General features: G+C 44.9%; 1 protein-coding gene across 4 annotated transcripts in view; it reads left to right on the top strand.

Annotated features, from left to right (window-relative positions):
- FZD3 (frizzled class receptor 3) overlaps window positions 1-22,308 on the top strand; it is a 56,417-nt gene that overhangs the window by 15,302 nt on the left and 18,807 nt on the right. For 2 of the 4 annotated variants that reach the window (XM_066995123.1, XM_013184523.3), the window contains exons 3-4: window positions 14,818-15,014; window positions 16,772-17,789. In XM_066995123.1, coding sequence (XP_066851224.1) covers window positions 14,818-15,014; window positions 16,772-17,789 — 1,215 coding nt within the window. Of the gene's footprint in view, window positions 1-11,340; window positions 11,363-14,817; window positions 15,015-16,771; window positions 17,790-22,308 lie in introns of those variants that run through there. The other 2 variants (XM_066995124.1, XM_013184527.3) reach the window with 2 other exon arrangements.

The following is a 22,308-nucleotide window of genomic DNA, read 5'->3' as shown; positions in this document are numbered from 1 at the left end:
TCCCTTCGAGAAGTTGGCAGTGATGTAAATGACTGTGGACTTGTTTAAAGCCGTGCGGCTTGGCTAGCGTGGACTTCTCATTTTGCTGGCCACTTGGAAGTGGTGTTTCTTTCCTTGTTTTCTCTAGTGTGCGGTGATGCTTCCAATTACAGGATGGCTGGGTTCAAAAACAAAGCCACAGCAGGCCGACAGGACGAGACTAAGTATAAAATAACTTAAACACCAAAGAGAAGTTGTCATAAATTTTACAGTTTGTCTTGCTGCTGTGGCTGCATTTTCCTCATTTGTTTTGGGAGAGATTTATAGGGAGTTTAAGAGAAAGTTAGGACGCCTTCCCTGGATTTGAATAATTTTTCTATCAGTGGGATGTTCCTGGGTGGCTGCAAAGCTGTTGTGTTCTGTGGCGTGAGAAGGATTTATCAAAGCAGGTTTTTAAAATTCAAAGGATAAATCTGCTTAAATTCACGAGTGTGCCAGCACCCGTGCTTTGTCCCATCCTGCAGATTAGTCGGTCGCCTTCCTCAACTTGTATGGCCCTTAAATTTCTTCAGCAGTCAGTGGCAAAGGAGTTAGCGTGAGTTAAAGATGTTTCATCAGGAGCTGGCTGCCGCTGGGTTTTTCCTTTCGAACAGCCCACCCGCTGGTTTTGTGCCCTGCCTTTTTGTGCTGCAGATGCAGCGAGCAGGACCACGCTTTTCCTTTCAGTCTCACGTAGGGTTTTATAGACCGGCCTCATCCCTCATCCTCCTGTTGTCTCTTTTAGGGGGCACAAGAACAAAAGTGTGCCCGCCCTGTATTTTTATGTAGTGTGTGAGCATCGCGCCATGTTACTGTGGATAACCCCGCTCTTGCAGTAACCTCAAGGCCTGGGCTCGCTCCTCCACATCTCACAAGCCTTGCTGAAGACTGGTTACACATGCGAAGCTCCTGGTTGATATCCGTGAAGCCGTGCTGCTCCCAGGTGTCCAGGAGGCCTCCGAGGGTGCCATCAGAGCCCGCTGACATCGCAGGGAGGATTCAGCATCTTTCCAGGAGAAGCACGAAACACTTGCGCTGCGTTTGAGAATCTGCTGATTTGAAGCAACGATGTCGGCTTAACGTCCAAGCGGTAGTGGAATCGTTTTCATCCGTGAGGCTTCGTTTCCCTTGGCTCTGAAACGGCCGCGTCTCACCCCGGGTGGCCGCGGTCCCGTCGCCTCCGGTCCCCCCGGCCCCGCTCTGCGCGGGGCTCAGCAGCCAGGGGTTGCCCTGGTAACGGGGCAGGAAATTTGAAAAGAGAGGAGCTGAGAGCAGCGGCACAAAGGCTTGGCTGCTTGGAATTTGAACGAGGAAGGAAGGCTGCTCGTAGCTCAGCTGCACGCTGGAAATCCAAAATGTAGCTTTTAGGAGTTGCTGTCAATTGTGGGCTTGTTTGCGTTCCTCGATTTACGGAACAGAAGTTGTCGTGTTTGTGGCAGCGAGAAGCATCTTTAACTTGATGATCCCTGTGGGTCTCTCCCGACTCAGATGCTCTGTGATTCTGTGATTAAAATCCAGCAAGATAATTCTGACCAACCATTCACCCAGCTGTCTTCCCCTCTCCTGGCCCAAATCCATCATTCATATTTGAATGTGTTCTCTGAAAATGTCTTTGAATGTGCACTTCTTTGAATACGCAGTAAATCGATCGTACTGTCCTTTATCTGATGCCTCTGAATCCTTTTTTTTTTGTGAAGGAGAGAACAAACATGCAGCTCAGAATCCTTAGACCCCTTAGTGGAGCTCCTGCTGACGGGCATTCCTTGGGTCGCTCCTGGCACTGTTTTAGCACCGGTGTCTGACCCTGGCAGGTGCGGTGCGGAGACGTAACTGCAGGGCAGACTGAGACTGAAGCTTGGGCTTCCATTTCAGGCGTGATGCTTATTGTCAATAACAAAGAAGTGTCGAGAAAACAGCGTCACACAATAGTTAAGTGCCTTTGTGATGTTTTATCAGCATACGTGATTTATTATTGAACGACTCCATTTATACCAAACTTTAATTAAAGAACAATGACATTCCTTTGTCTTCAGATTTTCCACGCTGGCTTTTCAAATGAACAAGTCCGTGGTCCTTAGAGGGAAATATATTTCCTCTACAAGAGGTAAAAACTCGCTTAAATGACTGGGTTTGAAAATTTGTCTTCCAACTGCACTTCTACAAAATCTGGCAACTAAAATGCTGAAAAATCTCGCTCTGAAGAGTATCACAGAATCACAGACGTTTTCCTTAGTTTTATTTGAAATCACAGGCAAATTATTCTTGTTGCTCAGAGTAACCTCAATTAAGCGGCATCACAAAAAGCCAACATAATGCTTCAGATCCATCAGTTACTTTTTTCCCTGACACAACAGGAGGCAGTTGCTTTTGTCTGCAAGGAGAGAGCTTCCAGGCTGCTAAAGCTCGGGCTTCGTTGCCCCCCCCTGCTCAGGTCTAGTTGTTGTTAGGAGCCAGGGTCGTGGAGGGGACTCGAAAGGGGTGCTGAGTTGAAGCCAGGGCTGTAAAAGATCTGCAGCTCCTACAGGGACAGCGGGTTCCTCTGACATAACCTGTGGCGCCCACCAGAGAGGAGTCAGCGTGGTGGATCTGAGGACACAATTCTGATCTGCGTCGTGTTGGTCCTCATCCGTGAGGCTGGAGGTCGCAGGAGGTAAGCGTGAGTGAAATCAGCAAAGGGCTACTGAGCAGAACTCATCATGAAACACTAACAAACACGTGCGTGCACTCCTATCCCCTGTCCTGCTCCTTGTGAAGCTGAAGAGACAAAGGGATCTGGGATCCCGGCTGTGCTCTGCGGGCTTCCTGGGGTCCTGCAGAGCAGGAGCACCCTCTGACAGGTCTCAAGGCAGCAGCCAGGTGAGCAGCGCTCACACCATGCTCTGCCTGCTCAGAGCCCTGTGCCTCGTCTTCATGTGATGCAATTTTCCTTCCCTTTAAATACAGACGGTTATAAAAGGGATTTTGCAGTGTCAGGCAATTATTCAAACAGGCAATCAATGGGAAAACACGCTTAGCCCCTCTTGTCTCTTGCATCAGCCTTGATTGCTTGCATCTCCCAGCAATGTAAAGCAGTCTTTCCCAGTTATCTGACCTTCTCTTCTATAGTTTGATCCCACTTACTCTGTTCTGCATATATTCCCTAGCTACAAACATCCCTGCAGTAGATTTTGTGCAGAACCTGACACGTTGAGTAAATTTACAGTGCTTGTGAGCATAGTTCTCCGTTTGAGATGCTTTTTGAAGATGTACTGCTGCACCAATAGATACTTGCTGATATTTGCTCCTCTTTATTCTGTCTTTCACTGGGTAAGAATTTGGGTGTACTCCCCGTGTTGGGGGCTCACCAAGTAGCCAGGCAATCCTTTTTTCTTCTAGTTCCCATCCAGCTGTGTCCCCTCTCTCCACCCACTGCCTTGTTAATCTTATTACTGTGTTATGTCTTGTCCTGCTTGGCCAGAGCGTTTCAAAGACACGCAGCGTACGCCGTGGGAGCAGTCCTTCCCAAAGCTGATGGTGGTACAGAGAACTAGGCACAACAGTACGGAGAAACTTCTGCACCTTTGAGGGCAAAATATTGCTTAATCTATTTTGAGAGAAGCAAGCGTGCTTTTAGGGTGCCGCAGAAACAAATAAGCAGAGGCACTGTGGGAATTCTGTCAAATATTTATCTTGTGAATTATTAACCAAAGAAAAATCAACTTGGGGAGCCTGGTTTGGTTCTTAATTTGACAGTTTTGTCCGGGCTTTCCGAATTGGGCCCTCCGATGCCTGTGCAGCAGATAGCAGCTTGCTGGCCAGCCCAAGTTTGCACAACTGCAGGTTTTTCCAATTCCCTTTCCCTGTCCTCCCCTGTAGGGCTCATTTGTGACCTCATTAACTTAGCGCTGAATGGGAGGGGTAGAGTCCCCCTATGAATCTCAAATTTTAATTTGCAGCTGCTATGCTCCGACATGTTTTTAAAAAGCAGTTAATTATTAAAATTAAAGTCACCAACTAATTATCTTCAAGCTTCTATTTGGACCAGAAATCGATTTTCATTTAATACGTTGGAGTAAATTGAGGGTTTCTCAGGCTGTTTCTCCTCTTTATTACTGTCTGCTTAAGTAAAAGGCCCATTTAGTGCCCTCTTGCTCCTCCGTAATTATGTGCAAGGTTGGGGTGGACAGTCTCTTTAAAAAGTTTAAAAATAATAATTAAAAGAATCCCAATAAATGGATTCAGTGCTTGATCAGAACATACAGAGTCACAGGGGTGATAATGACATACAGACTTGCTGTAGGCTTGCTGTAGCCTCGCTCGGAACACGCACGCTTGCTGCAGTGATGATAACGAAAGAAAAATGTGTTTTCAGACACCGAGACCTTCCAGAAATGCCACCCAGTTTTCCCAGTGTTCGAGTCCAGTTGCACAGATAGCACCCAAGAAGAATTTTGTGTGGAATACTAACGTGTAGAAAGCTGATCCAGACGTTCAGCTCGCTCGGTCACCTCCAGCTGTTGGCGTTGTACTCGTGGCCGTGCAGCCAGCGGCGCAGGAGAGCTGCACATGGAGCCCCTGGCAGGCACTGGGCAATGCACTGCTGTCACTGTTGGGGTTTTCTTTTTTTTAAAATTAAGTATTCAAGTAAATGCATCAGATTTCCTAAATAAAATCTAGATTTTATCTAGGTCATCATCCAATATCTCCCCAATTAATGCATGTGAAGACTACCACCTACTACAGCTTTACTTCTCTCCTGTTAAGAAACTGGCTGAAGTTATCACCAACACAGGTATGATCCCCGGAGAATCCTCCCAATCAAAGTACTGTGAACGTGTCGTTGGGGCACGAGAGAGGGATGGATGATCATAAGATGAGGCAGAAGGAGCCGCCGAGCTGATGTGGAGGCAGCCCAGCCTGCTTCGGACTGGATCCCGTTGTGATAAATGCAGGCAGGGCTGCGGAGCGTGACCCCGCCGCCGTGAGAACCGCCCCGCGCTGTTTGTGCGCGCGAAGCAGCCTGCTGGGCTTTAGAACTAACGGCAGGGCGGAGCAGCCCCTGCCCTACACTGATAGCCTGGCCTTTCTGCAAATTAAGTGTGAGGAGAAGAAAAGCATTGCCGAGCTAGCAGACAGTACGTTTTAAATATTACTGTCTGAAATACTCTTAATTTTGAGGCCCAGAGATGTAAATCCCTGCTCTCCAACTGTTGATGTGTCTCCGTGTGCATGTATTTTTGCTGGTATGTAGATATAACAGATGGCTTGTAATGTTAGATTGAGACACAGCTGTTAAAATATTAGCATACATACAGATAGGTTTTGTTTGCTGTGCAGGATAGTTCTTACAGCATTAATCCAGCAGATTATGTTCTTATTTTGGTTTGCATCCTATTATTTATACGTAGCTGGATTGGATTGGTGTCATGCTCTGTTTCTTTCCAAGTTATATACCAAAAAACCCTCACGTTTCCATTTCTAAAGAGGCTTTGTTGTATTACCCGAGTGTTTTTTGACTTTCAATTTGGACAATAAATACTGGGCAGAGCCAAGAAGAGTTCCCACCATGGGCAGCCAAATGCATATGGAAATAAATCCCTTTGGCATCGCTAGTTGTGATGGGAACGTGTTTGTTTGTTTTCCCGTAATAGTACATTGCAAATCGGTGAATAGTCTTAGTGGATATTGCAAGGTATTGGAAGAAGTATTTAGGTTAGATGTACTGTGAACCTTTATAGGAGTAAAGTTTAGTCATTTAACCTGTGATGGGATGCCGATCCCACGTGGGCAGGCAAGGCGTGAGAGGTTTGGAACGGCAATTCCTGCTTTCGTGTATGAAACGGGGTGTTTTGGCGGGTAGGGGGATTTTGTGGGAGGATGTTCACAGCAGCCTGGCGACCAGGGGAGTAGCAGATAACTTCCTGAATTCATCTGGTGTGTTTTTCCCCGTAGCCTCCTGCCTGAAGGCTGTGCTCCTGGGTTTTAACGGTGTCAGCACGCGCTCTCAGCCATAGCGAGAAGCCTTGGTCTTCTGTCTCATGGAGCTAATGATCTAAAACTCGGGGCTTTGCCTTAAACACATCCTTGTAACATCTTCTCTGTCCAGCTGGCTGCAGGGCACTTGAACTCTGTTACAGATGGCTACGAACACGCTGCGTGTCTTGAGCACCACAGCTCAGGGTGTGATGTTAACTGGCTGTAAGGTCAGCGTAGCTGTGCCCTGCTCTTCCTCCAGTAACGTCTCCATTTTGCACCTCCTGCATTGCTACTGGAGTTTCCCAAGCTCACTGTAAGGTTATTAAGGTGCTAAAGCAGCAAAAAACTGCCCTTAGAAAGCATGAATTGATCAAACCGAAATATATTGTAGAAAGTGCTGAGACTAGGGGAAGAATATTTAGACGCCAACACTCACAGGTCTCCTCATTGAGGACCTTATCCCGACTTTTCACACTACTGCTGGTCCAAGGGCAGCACGTGGGGCTTTGAGGTGAGTTTCATGGCCAGTTCATACCAATCTTAAACCCGGGGCAGCGCGAAGGAGGCTGGTGGCAGGGGAAAGGGCAGGGCTCGATTAACTTGGGCTTGCTGTGAAGCTGCACCCTGAGGCGCCCGAGGTGACAACTCGAATTTGTCCTCGTTTCACAGCCGTGTAGGAGAGCGGTGATGGCAACTCCACAGTGCACGGTCACTTCTAGGGGAGTCGGCACGCCGTGGATTCCCCTCAGTAGTTTGTCAAGAAGCACTTCAGCCTGCGTGTTGGAATTAGGAAAACAGAAGTCTCCTCCCATTCACATCCCAGTGGAAAACATGCTAAGCTTCCTGGGGCTTGCATTGGCTTGAAATGTTGAGTTCTGAGATGTTGTGTTAGCTGTGTAAGAAACCACGGCTAGCAGAATCACACATGAAGTAGTAAAAAAACATCAAGCCTTTGAGAAAAGGAAGAACTTCTCTTGAATTAAGGAGTATTCAGCGCTGGTTACATTGTGTTTTAAAAGTCCAGCTTGCCGAATTTTATTCTGCAGGGTCTGTGGGGTTTGTCGTGTGGCAGACACTGTCGTTCTGGCAGTAAAAACAAAAAGGTGAAGCTACTCCGACTGGGTTTTTGAAGCTTGGCTATGCCTTTACTGTATCTCTTCTCGCGTTCCCTATCTTTAGAAATTCCCTTTCTATAAGCTCTGAAGGACTTGATCTTGCTACCGAATCCATTGTGCGCTCTCGAGCTAGTGTCAAGTCTTCTAACAGATCTCGATACCAAATGTTTTCCCTCCTTCACTCAGCAAGATAAATTTTTGAGCGCCGTGCCAACAGCGCGTTTTTATCCTCTTCACTCCTGTTACTCTTCAAGGAGACAGACCTCCCTGGAGCTGGCAGGAGGAGTCGCTGAGTCCCTGACATGCAGATCAGTCTGCAGTGGCAGAGATGAGAGAGAGAGAAGGTTGTTATCGCTAACGCTCCACTTCTCGTAATGGATATCCTTCTCCTTCCCACAGCGACAACAGCACTTGGAGCGTTTTTCGGCAGGCATCAAAGCATCGATCGCGCTCAGCTTGTACTTGGAAGGTTGTCTTTGCAACCACAGGATACAGAAATGTGTTATTTAAATTGAAATTATGGGTCTGTCAGGACTTAGAGCTCCTGCCGAATAGTCTCTTGCTTGTCTAGGCAAGTGTGCTTGACAGTGTCTTGTCTTAATGGTGCCTAAAGCACTGGCCAAAGGGCCGTGTATTTATTTCTCTGTAATACTTTGGAATTCTCCCAAGCCCAGCACAGCAGGCATATGGAGAGGAAGGAGGAAGTCCGAGCAGTCTCAGCTGTCTTATAAAAACTAACACTTCTTGCAAATGGAAATTGTTTCCAGGGCCACCCATCTGCATTCGTCAGCTCCTAAACAGAAAGATCACATTTAGGAAAAGTGCAGCTTGGCAGATGGATGCCATCTTTCCAGTGTCTTCCAAAGGAACTTCAGAATTTAAAATGAAGCAGGAGACCTCTTTAAAAAACGAGAACAGATTGCCTTTTAGTCATGTAGACAGAGATTGATGTCATTTTTTGCCCTTTAACTACTTTCATCTACATCTTTTTTTTCCTGTAGCTGAGAAGCTAACCTCAGCTGTCTGTTTACAGACCAGGAAGCTTAGGGTGGTTTGCGTCATTGCTGCCCTCTCACAAGTAAGCCGGGTGAAATAATTGGACTTAGGTTTTGAAGTGAATAACGGGGTGATTGGTTTAGTCTATAACACGAGAAAAATATAATCTACAAGCATACTCATTGCTTGGCATTTTTATTGTTGGAATGACTCGATAGCTTATTTAATATGGGCATTTATTTTTAGTACTAAATTAAAACCGTCTTTTTTTTTACTTCCCAGTAACTGAAGTAATACCAAGTCAGTATAATCCTCATCGCAACCAGAGTTTTTCCAGCTCCCATCAAAGTACGTGAGGTGGGATATCAGGGGCTGTGGGTGAGGTGGTTCGTGACGGTTCACACAGAAAATACGAGAATATCCTTCATCCGTGCTGAACAGTGGCCAGAATTGTGACCCCGTTCTGCTTTTCATACCTGCATCGCTCTGTAAAGCTTAAAATAAAAAGTGCACTGAGTTTCTCCAGACAAGGAAGTTGATGGTGAGGTACGCTTTGAATGTACACGACGCTAAGTGTTCTACCCAAACTTTGTCTTGGCACTGTGCGTTAAAAGTAGGCTTTGGCAAATAAATGAGCCTGCTGCCCTTTGAACATATGATCTGTGGAATAAAGCTGCCCTTCCATAATTCCTTCAAGGTGAGCAGGCGTGGATTGTTTCTAAAAGAAATGAAGGGACTCTTACACACCTGGCTGCTTGTTTCAGGACCTTTCTGCATCCGTTTCTCACGTGGCAGCGTGGTGCTCTCTAGCTCAAGGCTAACCCGAGTGACAGCAGCTTTGTCACATCCTGCTGCGGCTTTCTGAAGAAGTCAGTGCCCAGCTCACTGCTCTTTCCTCCCTCCCATTTTTTAGGAAACACCACTTAGGTTAGGTCAGGACTCTGAAGTCCAGCCTCAGCAGCAGTTGAAGTGCTCCAGCAGCTGCTCAGCTCCTGGCACTGGCTTGCAACAAGTCACTGCTAGCATCCCTTCGGTGTGGGGACCTGTGGGGTACAGGCTCCAGGGCATCTGGTGAGATTCAGAGGAGCAGGCAGAGGTTGGAGCCATCAGAGAACAAACTGCCACTGCCCCAGGTAAACCAATTCTGCCCGAAACAGTCTCTGGAGAGCATTCACACGAGCTGCTCTGCTCTCAGAACCCTTCAGTCGGATGAGAAGTGTGGATATCAAAGGGGAGGCAGGACCGCGTTTGGGCTAGCCAGCGGTTGTCCGAAGAGTTAAATCCAGCTGGGGAGGCAGCCTGGAAAGCACTGCTGCCCGTGCCCTTTGAGATGCAATTCCAAGTTGTGTTCCAATGAATAGCAAGCTAAATTCAAACCCAGGGCAAGGCAGACAGAAGGAGCGGGGTGGATCCGGACAGAAGGAGCAGAGCGGATGCTATCCTGTGGCTGGCCTGAGACAGGATTTGCCCTGAGGCAGTTGCTGCCACCGGAGAATTGCAACAGCAATTGATAGTCAGAGCATCGCTCTTTTCCCGTGAGCCCGAGGGGAGGAAGCTTCCCTCCTTCCTTCTGTGAGTTTGTGAGGATGCTTCCCGGCTAGGTTTGTGTGAAGAGAAAGGAATACATAACCGAACAGAGTCGAGAAGGATCACCAAAATCTTGTTGTTTAAATTTTGCAGTTATGTCACTTCCCAAATAACAAGCCAGCTCAATGACTACTGCTGTACAAAATAAAGGGTGGAATAGTTTGTTATCTTGGTAATAACAGTTCCACACTGTTGTTATAGCTAGAGTTACTGTTCTTGCTTTGTAATTGGCAGTGAGAATTTGCTTTATATACAGGAGGAAGAACCTGCACGGATCTCTGTGGCTTTCCTTTCTCCTTCATCCCCTCCAGAAAACCAAAAGAACAAAGGCAAGCAGGCAATTTCTGCTCGCTGGCAGAAGACAGCCATTCAACCGTTGCCCAGGCTTTGTCTTTTCAGCAGACAGGAACTGTAGGGACAGAAGGACCCGGGGCCACGCTGCTGGGAGTGGGGAGATTTCTGAAAGGACCTATGCAAATGAATAAGAAGATTCTGGGGAAAAGGGGAAGAAGAGACTGATACGGTTGCATTGCAAGGTGGAGAGCTCAGAGAAAAGCAGCGATACGTTACCTGATACACAACACCTGCGTGGCAGGGCAGGGGAGGGATGCGAGGGGACTTATTCAGCCTGAAAGAAGTCAGACTCGTAAGGCAGTTGCTGTCACTGGCCTTGAGGGAATTTGGATGGTCATAAAGATTTTTCTCAGAGGCAGAAGGACCAGGGGGTGTACAACTTCAGATACATCACTCCGTTAGGTGATCTGGCTTATTTTAAGTACTTAAGTACCTTCAGGAGCAACACAGGTGTTTATTTCTTCTTAACCATTTCTCTCTTCACTTTCCTGGCTCTCCCAGGACTTGGCCTGAGTCGTTGAAATTTGTTTGACTGTTGTGTCTCGTCTTGTCCTTGTTCTTTTCCCTTTTCCTCTGCATGTCGAGTTGTTCAACAGGCAGTCTTCAAAAGCACAACCCCCTCGAACAGAGAGCCTTTTGTTAGGAGCCAAAGTGGAGCTGGGGCTGAATGGGCTAAATGTCATCATTTGCGCTGCTTCCCTGGGCAAGATCGTAAAAAACTCTCAATCTCCCTGACTTCATTTTTAATAGTGAAAAACATGATCTGTAGATGGAAGTGACTTTTCATTTTAGGAGCTGCAAAGGAGGAGTAAGATAATTTTAGAGTTAGGCTGCTTACGGGCACGGTGCTGCTGTTACTGGTTGAAAAAAGCTTCTCTTCCTCAGTCTCACAAGGAGCGGTTGTCTAATTTTCTCATTTTCTGTTGTCCGGTGTAGCCTCTCCATGATTTTAAAATAAATGGACTTGATATAATTCATAAGAGAGTTTTTGTCTGCCTGCAGTTGCTATTTCAGGAGACAGAACGGTGTGAGAGAGGCCTGGAGCTGCTGAGAAGCAGAACAGCCAGCACTAGTGGAGCAGTCCTATTAAATTATTCCTATTTACGTAGATTTCTTCCGTGTAGTTTGGGGTGAGTATGTCTGTACTGTCTTTTGAGGTGTACGCCAAGACCATACTCAAAAACAGACTTGCTCTTTGCAGGGATAAAGAACCTTAAGTGCAGCTAACGTGCCCTCTGGGGCACAAGGGACTTTGCCAGTGAAGATTCAATTACACCACTGTTACCTCAGATGTTCCAGCATCTTCATCCCAGCCCCAGCTGCCATGCCAGAAGGGGGTGAGTTTCTGCAGACCCTATGTCTGAGAGCATTGTCCCAACACTTCTTGAACTCCGGCAGCTCCGTGCCGTGACCGCTGCCCAGGGCAGCCTGTCCGAGTGCCCGACCACCTCTGGGTGCAGAACCTTTCCCTCAAACCCAGCCTGACCCTCCCCTGTCCCAGCTCCATGCCGTTCCCTTGGTTCCTGGCGCTGTCCAGTAGACGGTGTCCAGAGACAGCATCGAAAGCTTTATTGAAATCCACAAAGATTACATCGACTGGCTTCCTTTGGTCAACCAGCTGGGTGATCTTGTAGAAGGAAATCAATTTTGTTAGGCGTGACCTTCCCCTAGTGAACCCATGTTGGCTCTGACCAATAACTGTGTTGTCCTTTAGGTGTTTTTCAATAACTCCCAGAATAATCTTCTCCATAATTTTATCAGGTACTAAAGTGAGCCTGACAGGCCTGTAATTGCCAGGATCTTCTTCCTTGCCCTTCTTGAATATTGGGACCACATTTGCCAGCTTCCAGTCAACGGGGACCTCTCCGGATTCCCAAGACCATTGAAAAATAATTGAGAGAGGTCCCGCGATGACACCAGCCAGCTCTCTGGGATGAATCCCATCAGGTCCCATGTATACATCCAGGTGGAGCAGCAAATCCCGCACAAGTTTGGGGCTGACTGGCCATTATGGCAGCCACCAGCCCAGAGCAAGGTGCAAGGAAGTGCTGGTGCCTTTGTGCTCCCTTGAGCCTGCCTCCCTGCTTTGTCCTTGCCCTGCGGTGGCTGTGTGCTGGAGCTGGCTTTGCCCCGCTTTCCGATGTGCACACCTTGAGGTAAGCTGGCACCTTCCTAAAGGAGGGAGCTTTGTGCAAACCAAACGCATCCTTAGTGAGGGTGAGCAGGAGAAGAGAAATTTCGGAAACATCTTCATGGAAAAGAGGAGTGCGGTGGAGCATTCAGCAGGACGACTTGCAATTTAAGGGTGGGTACGTGCGAGACCGCAGCAGCAGGAGGCAGGCCTTTGGGGGAACAAGCATTAGCCACTAGCTTACTTTTATAAAGAACTTACTTCGTTTTCTTATTTCCTAGGTCCTTTGAAAAGAAGGGAAGTTAAACCCTCCCCAAAATAAAAGCGGAGTTTTCTTTTTCATTTTCCATTTGCAGCAAATAAAGGATGACATTATTTTATGTCTTTGCCAGTCGCGTCAGGTGTCAAAACTATCCAGAAGCAATTTCATGGATCCTTGTTTCCAAACGCTAGGCTTATCAGTGTTATAGGCGATAACTTTAAAAATAAAAGCGTGCACGTCTGAAGTAAATATTTAGTCGAGTAGAAAGTTTTCCGTGGGTAACAATGAGCTTGTAAATGTAAATATTTTCCAACTGCTGCTTCCTTTTTCCTCCTCGATAGCTGCAGAGGTTTATACTGCCCCTCAGGTAAGCTATTGCCAAATAGTTACGGCTCTGTTGTTATGTGACGGCATTTCCAGAAATGTGCAGCACTGGGGAGAATTCAGTCAGCTTGGTAAATACTAGTTATATTTTAAAACTTCAACAAAATCCCAACGTGGTTGTGTCTTGTATTCCCAAAATGAACCTCTTGCAAGGGCCGTCTTAAGGAGGAGATAAGAAAGAACTGATATTTGAAGATTTGCCTTGCTATTTTTGGTAATTCTCACTTATATAGTCACAGAAGATGACCTCTTTCTTGGTGGTGGTCTGTTCTGCCCTGTAGTTTGGGAAAAGGAAACGTTGAATTGGTTTAAAATACTTTCCAGGAAACTGCTGCTAAAAATGTAATCTTTCTAGCTCTCGAAACAGCCTACTCTTCAGCTTCAGCAAGATTTAGGTTTTTCTATATATAGCGGGTCCATTTCTGCTTCTGCTGCTGCAGCAGACTGAAGATTAGATTTCTTGCTAATCTTGCCAGGCTGTGGAGAGGGGACTGGTTTCAATATAATGGGCTTGTTAGAAAAATGTATCTGGAAGAGAGTTCGTGTTAGCTTACCCTGCAGTATTGCCTTGACCAAGCAACTGTCAGCTTTTCCCTTCAAGCTTTATTTGAAATACAAGCCAAGGAAAAGAAGGGGCTTGCGAGAGGGCCACTGCTGGTTCTGCACTTTGGAGGTAGCAGAGTCATTGAACATTCATATAGTGCTTTGTTTCGTTCTAGTTTTTGTTTTAATCTTGTAAGTATGTATTTTGCTATTCTGTAGTTACTCTTAACAGAATGTAATTGATCTTAGGTTGATATCTAAAGATACGGTGAGGCTTTGGGCAGTGGTCAGTGGTAGGAATTACATATTGACTCCTGAAGAGCTGTAGGGCCATAAGAACAAAATGAATCCATGCTGGATAATAAGAAGATAACATGGATTATCAGCGTACACCAGTTTTCATGAAGTTACAAGTCTCTGTTCTATTTCTTTCCTTATTTCTCACCTTCAAAAATGTTTAAGAACAGCTACACGTTGGCTATTCGTGGTCGATTTTCCCTCAGAGTTTCCAAGTGCTTCTATCGCCATACCACCGTGACTTAAACCTGTTACAAGGCAACGAGTAGCACAAGACACCGGTTCTTTGTTTTCATTAATTTCCTTCAAGCTTTCATTTCACAGCACTTTCTGTTGGTTAGGCAGGAACAGGCATACCTGCTGTAACTTCGCTCTGCTTACAGCCCTGAGCTGGAAGCGAGGAAGTTTTGGGTCTGTGAGCCTGTGTGACTGTGGGTAGCGCGTACGGTGGGACTGTTTTCTATCTGCAGATAAACGGTGAGGACAGAACTGAGATTTTAACAGATTGGTCTCTTCGGTTGGACAAGATGCTGCGGGAAGAACGTAATGGAAAATGTCCCGTGTTTGTGTTTTGTCGAAACAATCAGAATGAAGAACCCAGCCCTGCTGAAAATATTTAAGAAATAGAGACAGGATTTATGGTTACTGTGTAGGGATCTGAAAATCGTATTTGAAAAAATCACAGTATGTTTTATTTCCATACTGTGAAGGAGTCTTACATTTTCTGATACTCCTCAGATTGTGGTCTGGTCAATTGAATGTGTTTTTTTTTTTTCATATTATCCCACTAAATAAGCACTTAGCGATTCATGACGTCCGTCATTTAAACAAGCAATGCAAAGAAGTTCATACGACATTTATTGGAGAGTGCGAGTCTGAGCCTGAATCCTCAAAGGTGTTTAGCTGTCTAATTCCCATCGATTTTGATGCAAATTGAGTACATAAATGTCCCTTGTGAGTCTTTGTCATTGTCCCCAGGCTTCTTACTTGCCTGCCTTCCTAAAATGCGTAAGTGCTGTATTACGATGATCGGTTCTTCCAGCAGGAAAAGTTCAGAAAAAGAAGGTTATGGTTGTGAAAGCCCTAACACCTCATTAGTCAAATTACAGCTTCCTGCTGAAATGTTCTACAAAGCTGCCGTTTGAAGCTTTTGAATTCTCCCTTTTCTTTTCCAGCCATTTCATCCGATGGTGAATTTGGAATGCTCCAGAGATTTTCGACCATTTCTGTGTGCCCTCTACGCTCCCGTGTGCATGGAGTACGGCCGTGTCACTCTGCCATGTCGCAGGCTCTGTCAAAGAGCATACAGCGAGTGCTCCAAACTCATGGAGATGTTTGGGGTCTCTTGGCCTGAGGATATGGAGTGTACCAGGTGAGCAAACCTGTCTTGTTTCTTTCGGAATCCCGGAGCAGTATTTCAGATCATAAAACATCCCAGATCATACTAAAACAGACAGCTGAAATGTGTTCCATTACAAGTGCCCTTATTTTCCCTTCCGTTTGTGTCACAGCTCGTTTCCTGGGGAGGAAGCTGAATTCATGTTTCTATCATCTGCCCAAGAGATGAGTTGAAAATTTCTGTAGGCAATTACTGTAAAATGTTATGTTAAAATGTTAATGCATATTGAATGAATGAATTTACCAATCTAGTTTTCCTCTTCTTTGTCATATATGCAGACCTGACTTTATTTGCTGTACCAAAGTAGAACAGATGATACTGCTCTAAATTCCTCTGAGAGTTATACAAAGTTACACGTGCTGGAGATTAATAGCCCCTTTTTCTGAAGGGGAAGCCGGCTGGTTTTGCAGAGCGTATAAAATCTCTGTTATCAGAGATTCTACCTCTCGTTGAGCATGTATGGAAAGACATTTTCAGCTTTAAGTTACACAAATTCAGGCAAGTGGTCATGGCACCGAGCCTGCCTCAGTTCAAGAAGCATTTGGGCAACACTCTCAGACGTGTGGTTTGATTTTTGGGTGGTCCTGTGCGGAGCCAAGAGTTGGACTCAGTGATCCTGTGGGTCCCTTCCAGCTCAGGATGTTCTATAATTCTGTGATCCTTGTGAGTCCCTTCCAACTCAGGATATTCTTTGATTCTGTGAGATAACTTTATAACAAAGCATTCAGTGATGTTCTGATCTATTTGAAACACAATATACATGTAAATGAAAGCAATGTCTTCCTGCTTTTTTTTCCTAATAAGTGACTGTAACAGCTAATAAAGTACAGGAACACGATCAGGAAGAAATAGTTTCTCACAGTTGGATAGGAGAAAATGAAAAACAATCAAAAACTTATTTTAGCAAAAGAGTAAAGTCAGAGGATGCTTCCAGGTGCTGATAATCTGGGTCAAAGATTGCTCTTAGTCTGTGCTCCAAATAGGTGCCTGGGTCCTTCAGGTCCTCCTACGTACGGCCCACACCAGTAGTGAAATTTCAAACCCACAGATAAAGCTACCAAAGCTTTGCTGTGTTACTGTTAGAGTGACAGAAAATGAACTGCAGCAGAGGAACCTGCACGCTTAGCTTACGCTGTGCTTGCTGAGGAGATAACATCTGGCAGAGGGGGGAACCGGGCAGCTAGGTGTGGAATCCTTCCAGTCTCTCCTGGACTGCATCTCCAGCTGGCCTTAACCTGCCATCAGTTTGACCTAACTGCAGGAGTATCTTCATCATAATTTCATTTATTAATGACAGTAGCAGTGCTAGGCTGCATTTTTGGTCTAACTCGCTCACTGTCCTGTCTGATAGCTAGTGCAGTAGCGTAGGGAAATGGTTTAAAATGATAAAGTCATTCTTCCTTAGTCACATCAGTTTACACTAAACCTAAATTTAGAGACTTCCTGAGATGGATTTTGTATCCTCACCTTTATGCTTAAGGCTCCAGTAGGCACCTTGCCCATTTATTTCTCTATTTTTAAACCTATTGTACAGTTTCACCATCCACTGAAGTCTGGGAAAATAAGTTCTAGACTTTGTTTATATATAATGTGGTATTTCACTCATTACCCGTTATTTGGATTAATATTGTTTTCTCTCCAGTCCATGTGTCTAAAATCAGACAAATAAATGATGTTACTGGGCTTTGCAGAGTGTATTTCTTGTAAATAATTCTTTTCTTACTTTCTAGATTCCCGGATTGTGATGAGCCATATCCTCGCCTTGTTGACCTCAATTTAGGTGGGGAGCCCACAGAAGAGGCCCCAATGGCAGTGCAGAGGGATTATGGCTTTTGGTGTCCTCGAGAGTTGAAAATCGACCCTGATCTGGGTTACTCTTTCCTGAGGGTACGGGACTGTTCCCCTCCTTGCCCAAATATGTACTTTCGTCGTGAAGAGCTCTCCTTTGCTCGCTACTTCATCGGAGTGATCTCCATCGTCTGCCTTTCTGCTACCTTGTTTACTTTTTTAACTTTTCTGATCGATGTCACAAGATTTCGCTATCCAGAAAGACCGATAATATTTTATGCTGTCTGTTACATGATGGTGTCGTTAATTTTCTTCATTGGCTTTCTGCTTGAAGACCGAGTAGCGTGTAACGCATCGAGTCCTGCCCAGTACAAGGCTTCCACAGTGACCCAGGGCTCTCACAACAAAGCTTGTACCATGCTTTTCATGGTACTCTATTTCTTTACCATGGCTGGCAGTGTTTGGTGGGTCATTCTTACCATCACGTGGTTCTTGGCAGCCGTGCCAAAATGGGGCAGCGAAGCGATCGAGAAGAAAGCGTTGCTCTTCCACGCCAGTGCCTGGGGCATTCCAGGAACTCTAACCATCATCCTCTTAGCAATGAATAAAATTGAAGGTGACAATATTAGCGGCGTATGTTTTGTTGGCCTCTATGATGTGGATGCATTAAGATACTTTGTACTTGCACCCCTCTGCCTCTATGTTGTTGTCGGAGTTTCCCTTCTGCTAGCTGGCATTATCTCTCTCAATCGGGTTCGCATTGAAATCCCATTAGAAAAAGAGAACCAGGACAAGCTAGTGAAGTTCATGATCCGGATTGGCGTGTTCAGTGTTCTGTACCTCGTGCCACTGTTGGTTGTAATTGGCTGCTATTTCTATGAGCAGGCTTATCGAGGTGTGTGGGAGACGACGTGGATTCAAGAACGCTGCAGGGAATATCACATCCCGTGTCCCTACCAGGTGAGGAAATCAATATGACATGTTGAGGAGTGCAAAAACTGGATGTTGAGGGGTTATGCTAAGCCTTAATTGTCATCCCTAACTCAAAGTGCTGCTGTTCCTGCAAGGGAAGTTTCTTACCATTCTCAAGGTATTTGGATAATGTGTTGGGCCTTCTGGAAGACTAAGTATTGTTGGGAAATTGGAGGTTTGCATCAGCTGCGTGGTGCTTCTTTTTATAGCTAATAGCTTTGGAGTTTCTGGTCCATATGGAACCTACACAGGATATAAGACGCTATTTTAAACCGACTTCAAGAACACATCTTAATGAGTTTATTTTTGGCCTTTAGATATGTGATAGAAGTTCTGCTCTGAAGGAGTTTGGCATTTAAGCTCAGTTGTTGTCAGCCTCCTTACTGCTTTTTCGAGTGCTTGTTCTCCTGTAATGGTTTTGTTGCCTCGATCAGCCTACGGGTTCTGTGCTCATTTTAAAGCAATCTATGAATGTGTCAGAAACATAAAATCTTACTTGAAATGTCTGCTGAAGAAAACCAGAGGTTACAGCTCATCAGTGCTGTTGGTAAAGAAAATTACACGTACCTACTCTGTGTTTAACTGAGTTGTCACAGAACAGCAGACGGTAAGAGCGTTAGATACCAAACTGTCCCCAGTTTACGTCACTGTTACGCTGGTGCAGTTGCAAAGAAAGTATTTGTGTAAGTATCAATTCCTTGAATCCTGCTTGCCTTTTTTGAGCCAAAGTAGCGAATTGGTTTTGGAATGGTATTTCTTAAATGCTGTCAAATAAGATGCAGAAAATAACTTAATTTCAAGAGGATTGTATGGCAACCATTTATTACATAGCTGCACAAGCATTTAAAAAAAAAAATTAGTATTTTTGCTCTAAAGCAGTTAAAACACCAGCTGGGTCATCAAAGCTCGCATTTTAATGCAATAAAATATCACTTAAAGGTTTGGCTTAGTTTATGTAGCTTGATAATAATCCTTTTATTACCTTTTAACCCTTTTTATTGTTTTCTCTGTTAAATTTTATTAGGGTGTGACTCTTCCATCCAATGTGTGAGCATTTTTATGGCAGGAAATATCTGTCAGTGGGTGTGTTCAGTTTCATTTGCTTGATTGACTCTTCATTGCTGCAGTTCTTAATATGTTAAATTGATTGATGTCTAAAAAGAGGGAAAGAGAGGGACAGAGTTTTCTCAGTTAATTCCAAATACCCACCCATATACCAGTCTAAAATGCATATTGCTTTCTCAGAACGTAGAACAAAGAGTATTTTAAACATTGAAACCTCTGCTGTCTGAGGACCAAAATCCTGGCTGGTGGAATAATGAAAACATGTAGTAAAATGCTACCCAAGTCTCTAGAAAACCGTTAACATAATGGCTCAGCAGGAGTCAAAAGAACAATAACGGTTTCATTCACGTCAAATTGGGTTGAAGGACCTGTAGAGCTGAGGGAGTGTTAGAAGGATTTTTCTTCTAACCCATCCAATTTTTTTTTGTGAGCTAAACATGCTTCCCCAATTACACTACCCAGACTTATAATTAAAACAAATTTCCAAAGCAGTGGGGAAAAATCATTTTATGCTTAGTTCGTGCAAGTAAAATAAATTACTAAATGAGGGGAAAATTTAAAGCTTCCTAGAGAGTATCACTTGCTTGCAAAATAACACCATATTTTTTTTAAGCCTTGATGGTATTTAATTTTAAATATTTGAATTTTGGGTCCTGACATTAGAATATCAGCTTCTTCCATATTAGAAGAAGAAAAAAAACCCTAAATTGAGAGTAGCAGTTGATTTCACAGTGGGCGTATGTTTTATGTGCATGGCTTAGATGGAGTTGTGGTAGTTGGAATCCGCTGCTTGCATTGGCACACGTTTTCCAACACCTGGAACTAAATATTCCCCAAAATGGAGGAAGCGAAAAGATAGTTTTATGCTTTGACCTTGATTTCTGGCAGCCTGGATGCTTCCTGGGTTGACCTGGCCACGTATCACGGTGTCGGATGTGGGAGGCATCTGCCCTGTGAAATGTTTTGTTCTTCTGTCTAGCCTTACAGGATTAGATTCGTGCCATTCCTGCTGTTTCCGTTAATCTGACCAGTGTAAAGCTCGCCCATATAAATAAATCTTTATTTTTTTCCCCACAAAGACAGGAAATCGATATTCCCTCTCTTGGAGGAAGAGGTGCAGGGCAAACGGGAGCTGGTGTTACCCTGCCGTGCCCCTCCAAGGTGCTGGGGAAGACAAGGAAGGATGCGGAGGGTTTGTAAAAGCAAGCAGCAGCTCTCTCCCCATGAGCACACCCCAGTCCTCACATTTCTCTAGCATTTGCAGGTCAGGTAGGAGCTTGAATCTGCAGCCTGGGCAGCAAGTGCAGGTAAAAAAAAAAAGGCAGCTGTTGTCCCTCTCGTACCTGGCCTGTGAGGCTCAGGTGAGCTCCAAGATGACCCATCAGAAATCGAGCAGAGCGAATATTGTTTCCTCGAGTCTCCTTTAGCAAGGAAAAGCCAACTAGTACATTGAGGGGTTGGGTTTATTTACAGTACATTCAGTGTATCTAAGGATTAAGAAATTTAGTTGCACTTTGCCCACTGCAGGGTATATGCACCGTTTTTATGTCTAACGACTTAAACAGGTTTGGGAGAGCGAAGAACTCAGGGAGCCGAGTTTTGTGTCAGCCTGGGCAAATTCCTTAAATGAGTTTAAAATATCAAGGTTTCTGTGTTAGATCATCCATCTTTCAGTATGAATAACGGCAAATTGAGTAAGTAGTTACCAGAAATATTCATTTGTATGGCTTCTGATGCTAGGACTATTCAGAGTAATTGCAGTGATGTGCTCTGGTTGCAGTCAGTGTTACTCCTCTGTGAATTACCTGCTCACAGCAGCCTAAAAATGTCGTAGCCCGTCCCCTTCCAATCTCACCAAGGTCAGTACTTACATTTTCTTGAGGGGGAGGCAGTGCCTTTGTAATCTACTTTCAGCACAGTAATATTCAAGTGAAAGCTGACTTTTTTGTTGATATCCCACTTTTCACGCAGTGCCTTAAAAAAGAAATTCACGCTTGGCCTCAAAAAATGGATTTCTGTTTTTGTGGAATAAGAGTTTGTAGAACGTAAAATAAAATTAATTTTCACTAGCTATAGAACCTAGTACCCCCATCATAAACACGCAGCATTGTAGCTGGGCTGTGTGCCTTAAAATTCTGACCTGATCTCTCATATATTATTTTTTTCGTGAGTGTACAGTACAATTTGGTATTGAGATAACGTGCAGAAATCAGGGAAAAAAGCACGGAAGCATGACACAACCCAGTAACGAAATAATCCCGTCTAGTCATCTGTTTTGCTGCGATTACGTGCTTTTCTGCTGTTCCTGCTGCTTCTCTTTGTAACAGAGGTGGTTCTGCCGATGCCGTCATTCAGCCCCAGAGTCGAGCGCTGGATTTCCGTAACGTTGGGCTCGAGGTGAGGTTCTGCGTGCTCCTAATGCAACGCAGAGTCAAGCTTTAAGCCTTTGTTATCACTAAGAAAATGTCCAACGTGACTATTTTTCATCATCTTGTCTTTGATAATTTTGACCATTCTTAGCAGGTTGTAGCTGTTGCCTTGGCTTTTTCATCTGAATCCTGACCCAAAGGTTAGCTGTTGGTTTTTCTTTCTTTTGTTACATTGCAATTTCCACTTCATGTGCTGATGGAGTGTGCTGTGTCTCAGTACCAAATTCAGGTGCTGGGCTGGGATGTGATTTTGGCCAGTCCCTTCGCAGAATTGCAGAATCCATTGGGTTGAAGAGGCTCTGAACGTCACCTCTTCCAACCCTGCTGCTCAGGCAGGGTCAACCCAAGACTGTGCCCAGTCGGGGTCTGAATTCCTGTTGATATAAAAGCTGGAAGTTCACCTTTGCATCAGAAATCTGTTCTCAGATATATCTGAGATAAGGTAAAAGGATTAAAAAAGGCTGAGGTGCATACAGGCACCGTTACATACGCTTGATCTCCAGGCACAGCAGCGTTTTGTTCTGTACAAGGAGACCGGCAGAGGTTTGTTCCTCTGGGCAATGACAAAGGCGATCAAACTGGGACACAACGACCTGCCCCAATCCATGGAAATACGTCTCTAAACTGAGATAAATTTGGCTACAAAAAAAAAGTGAAATAGCGACGTAAGGCTGTCTCCAAGGATGGTTGTAATGTACATTCCTCCTATGAAAAGTAGGAGTTCACGTGGTCGATACGGCCTGGCTCTCTTGGAGTGGCAGTTAATGGATGTTAAAAGCTTTTACCTCTTTTATTACTCGCATAATTGAACTGCCTAAGGTAGTTTAGGCCTGAAAAGGTTAATTGGACTGATCCGCAAAATCAGGTTTCAAGCAAAATAAAGAAGGTCTTGAGTTAAGGTACGTTTCTGTTCAATCCGAGTGTAAACAGACTCTCCGGAGCTTTCGCAAATGCCTCAGGGCTGGGCTAGGCACTGCGCTGGTGGGAAAGACGTCTCATTTAGATATTACAGA

Source organism: Anser cygnoides, chromosome 3 (genome assembly GCF_040182565.1).
Source record: "Anser cygnoides isolate HZ-2024a breed goose chromosome 3, Taihu_goose_T2T_genome, whole genome shotgun sequence".
Classification (NCBI taxonomy): Eukaryota; Metazoa; Chordata; class Aves; order Anseriformes; family Anatidae; genus Anser; species Anser cygnoides.
Note: the sequence above shows the minus strand (reverse complement) of the source record. Positions and strands in the feature narration are given on the sequence as shown.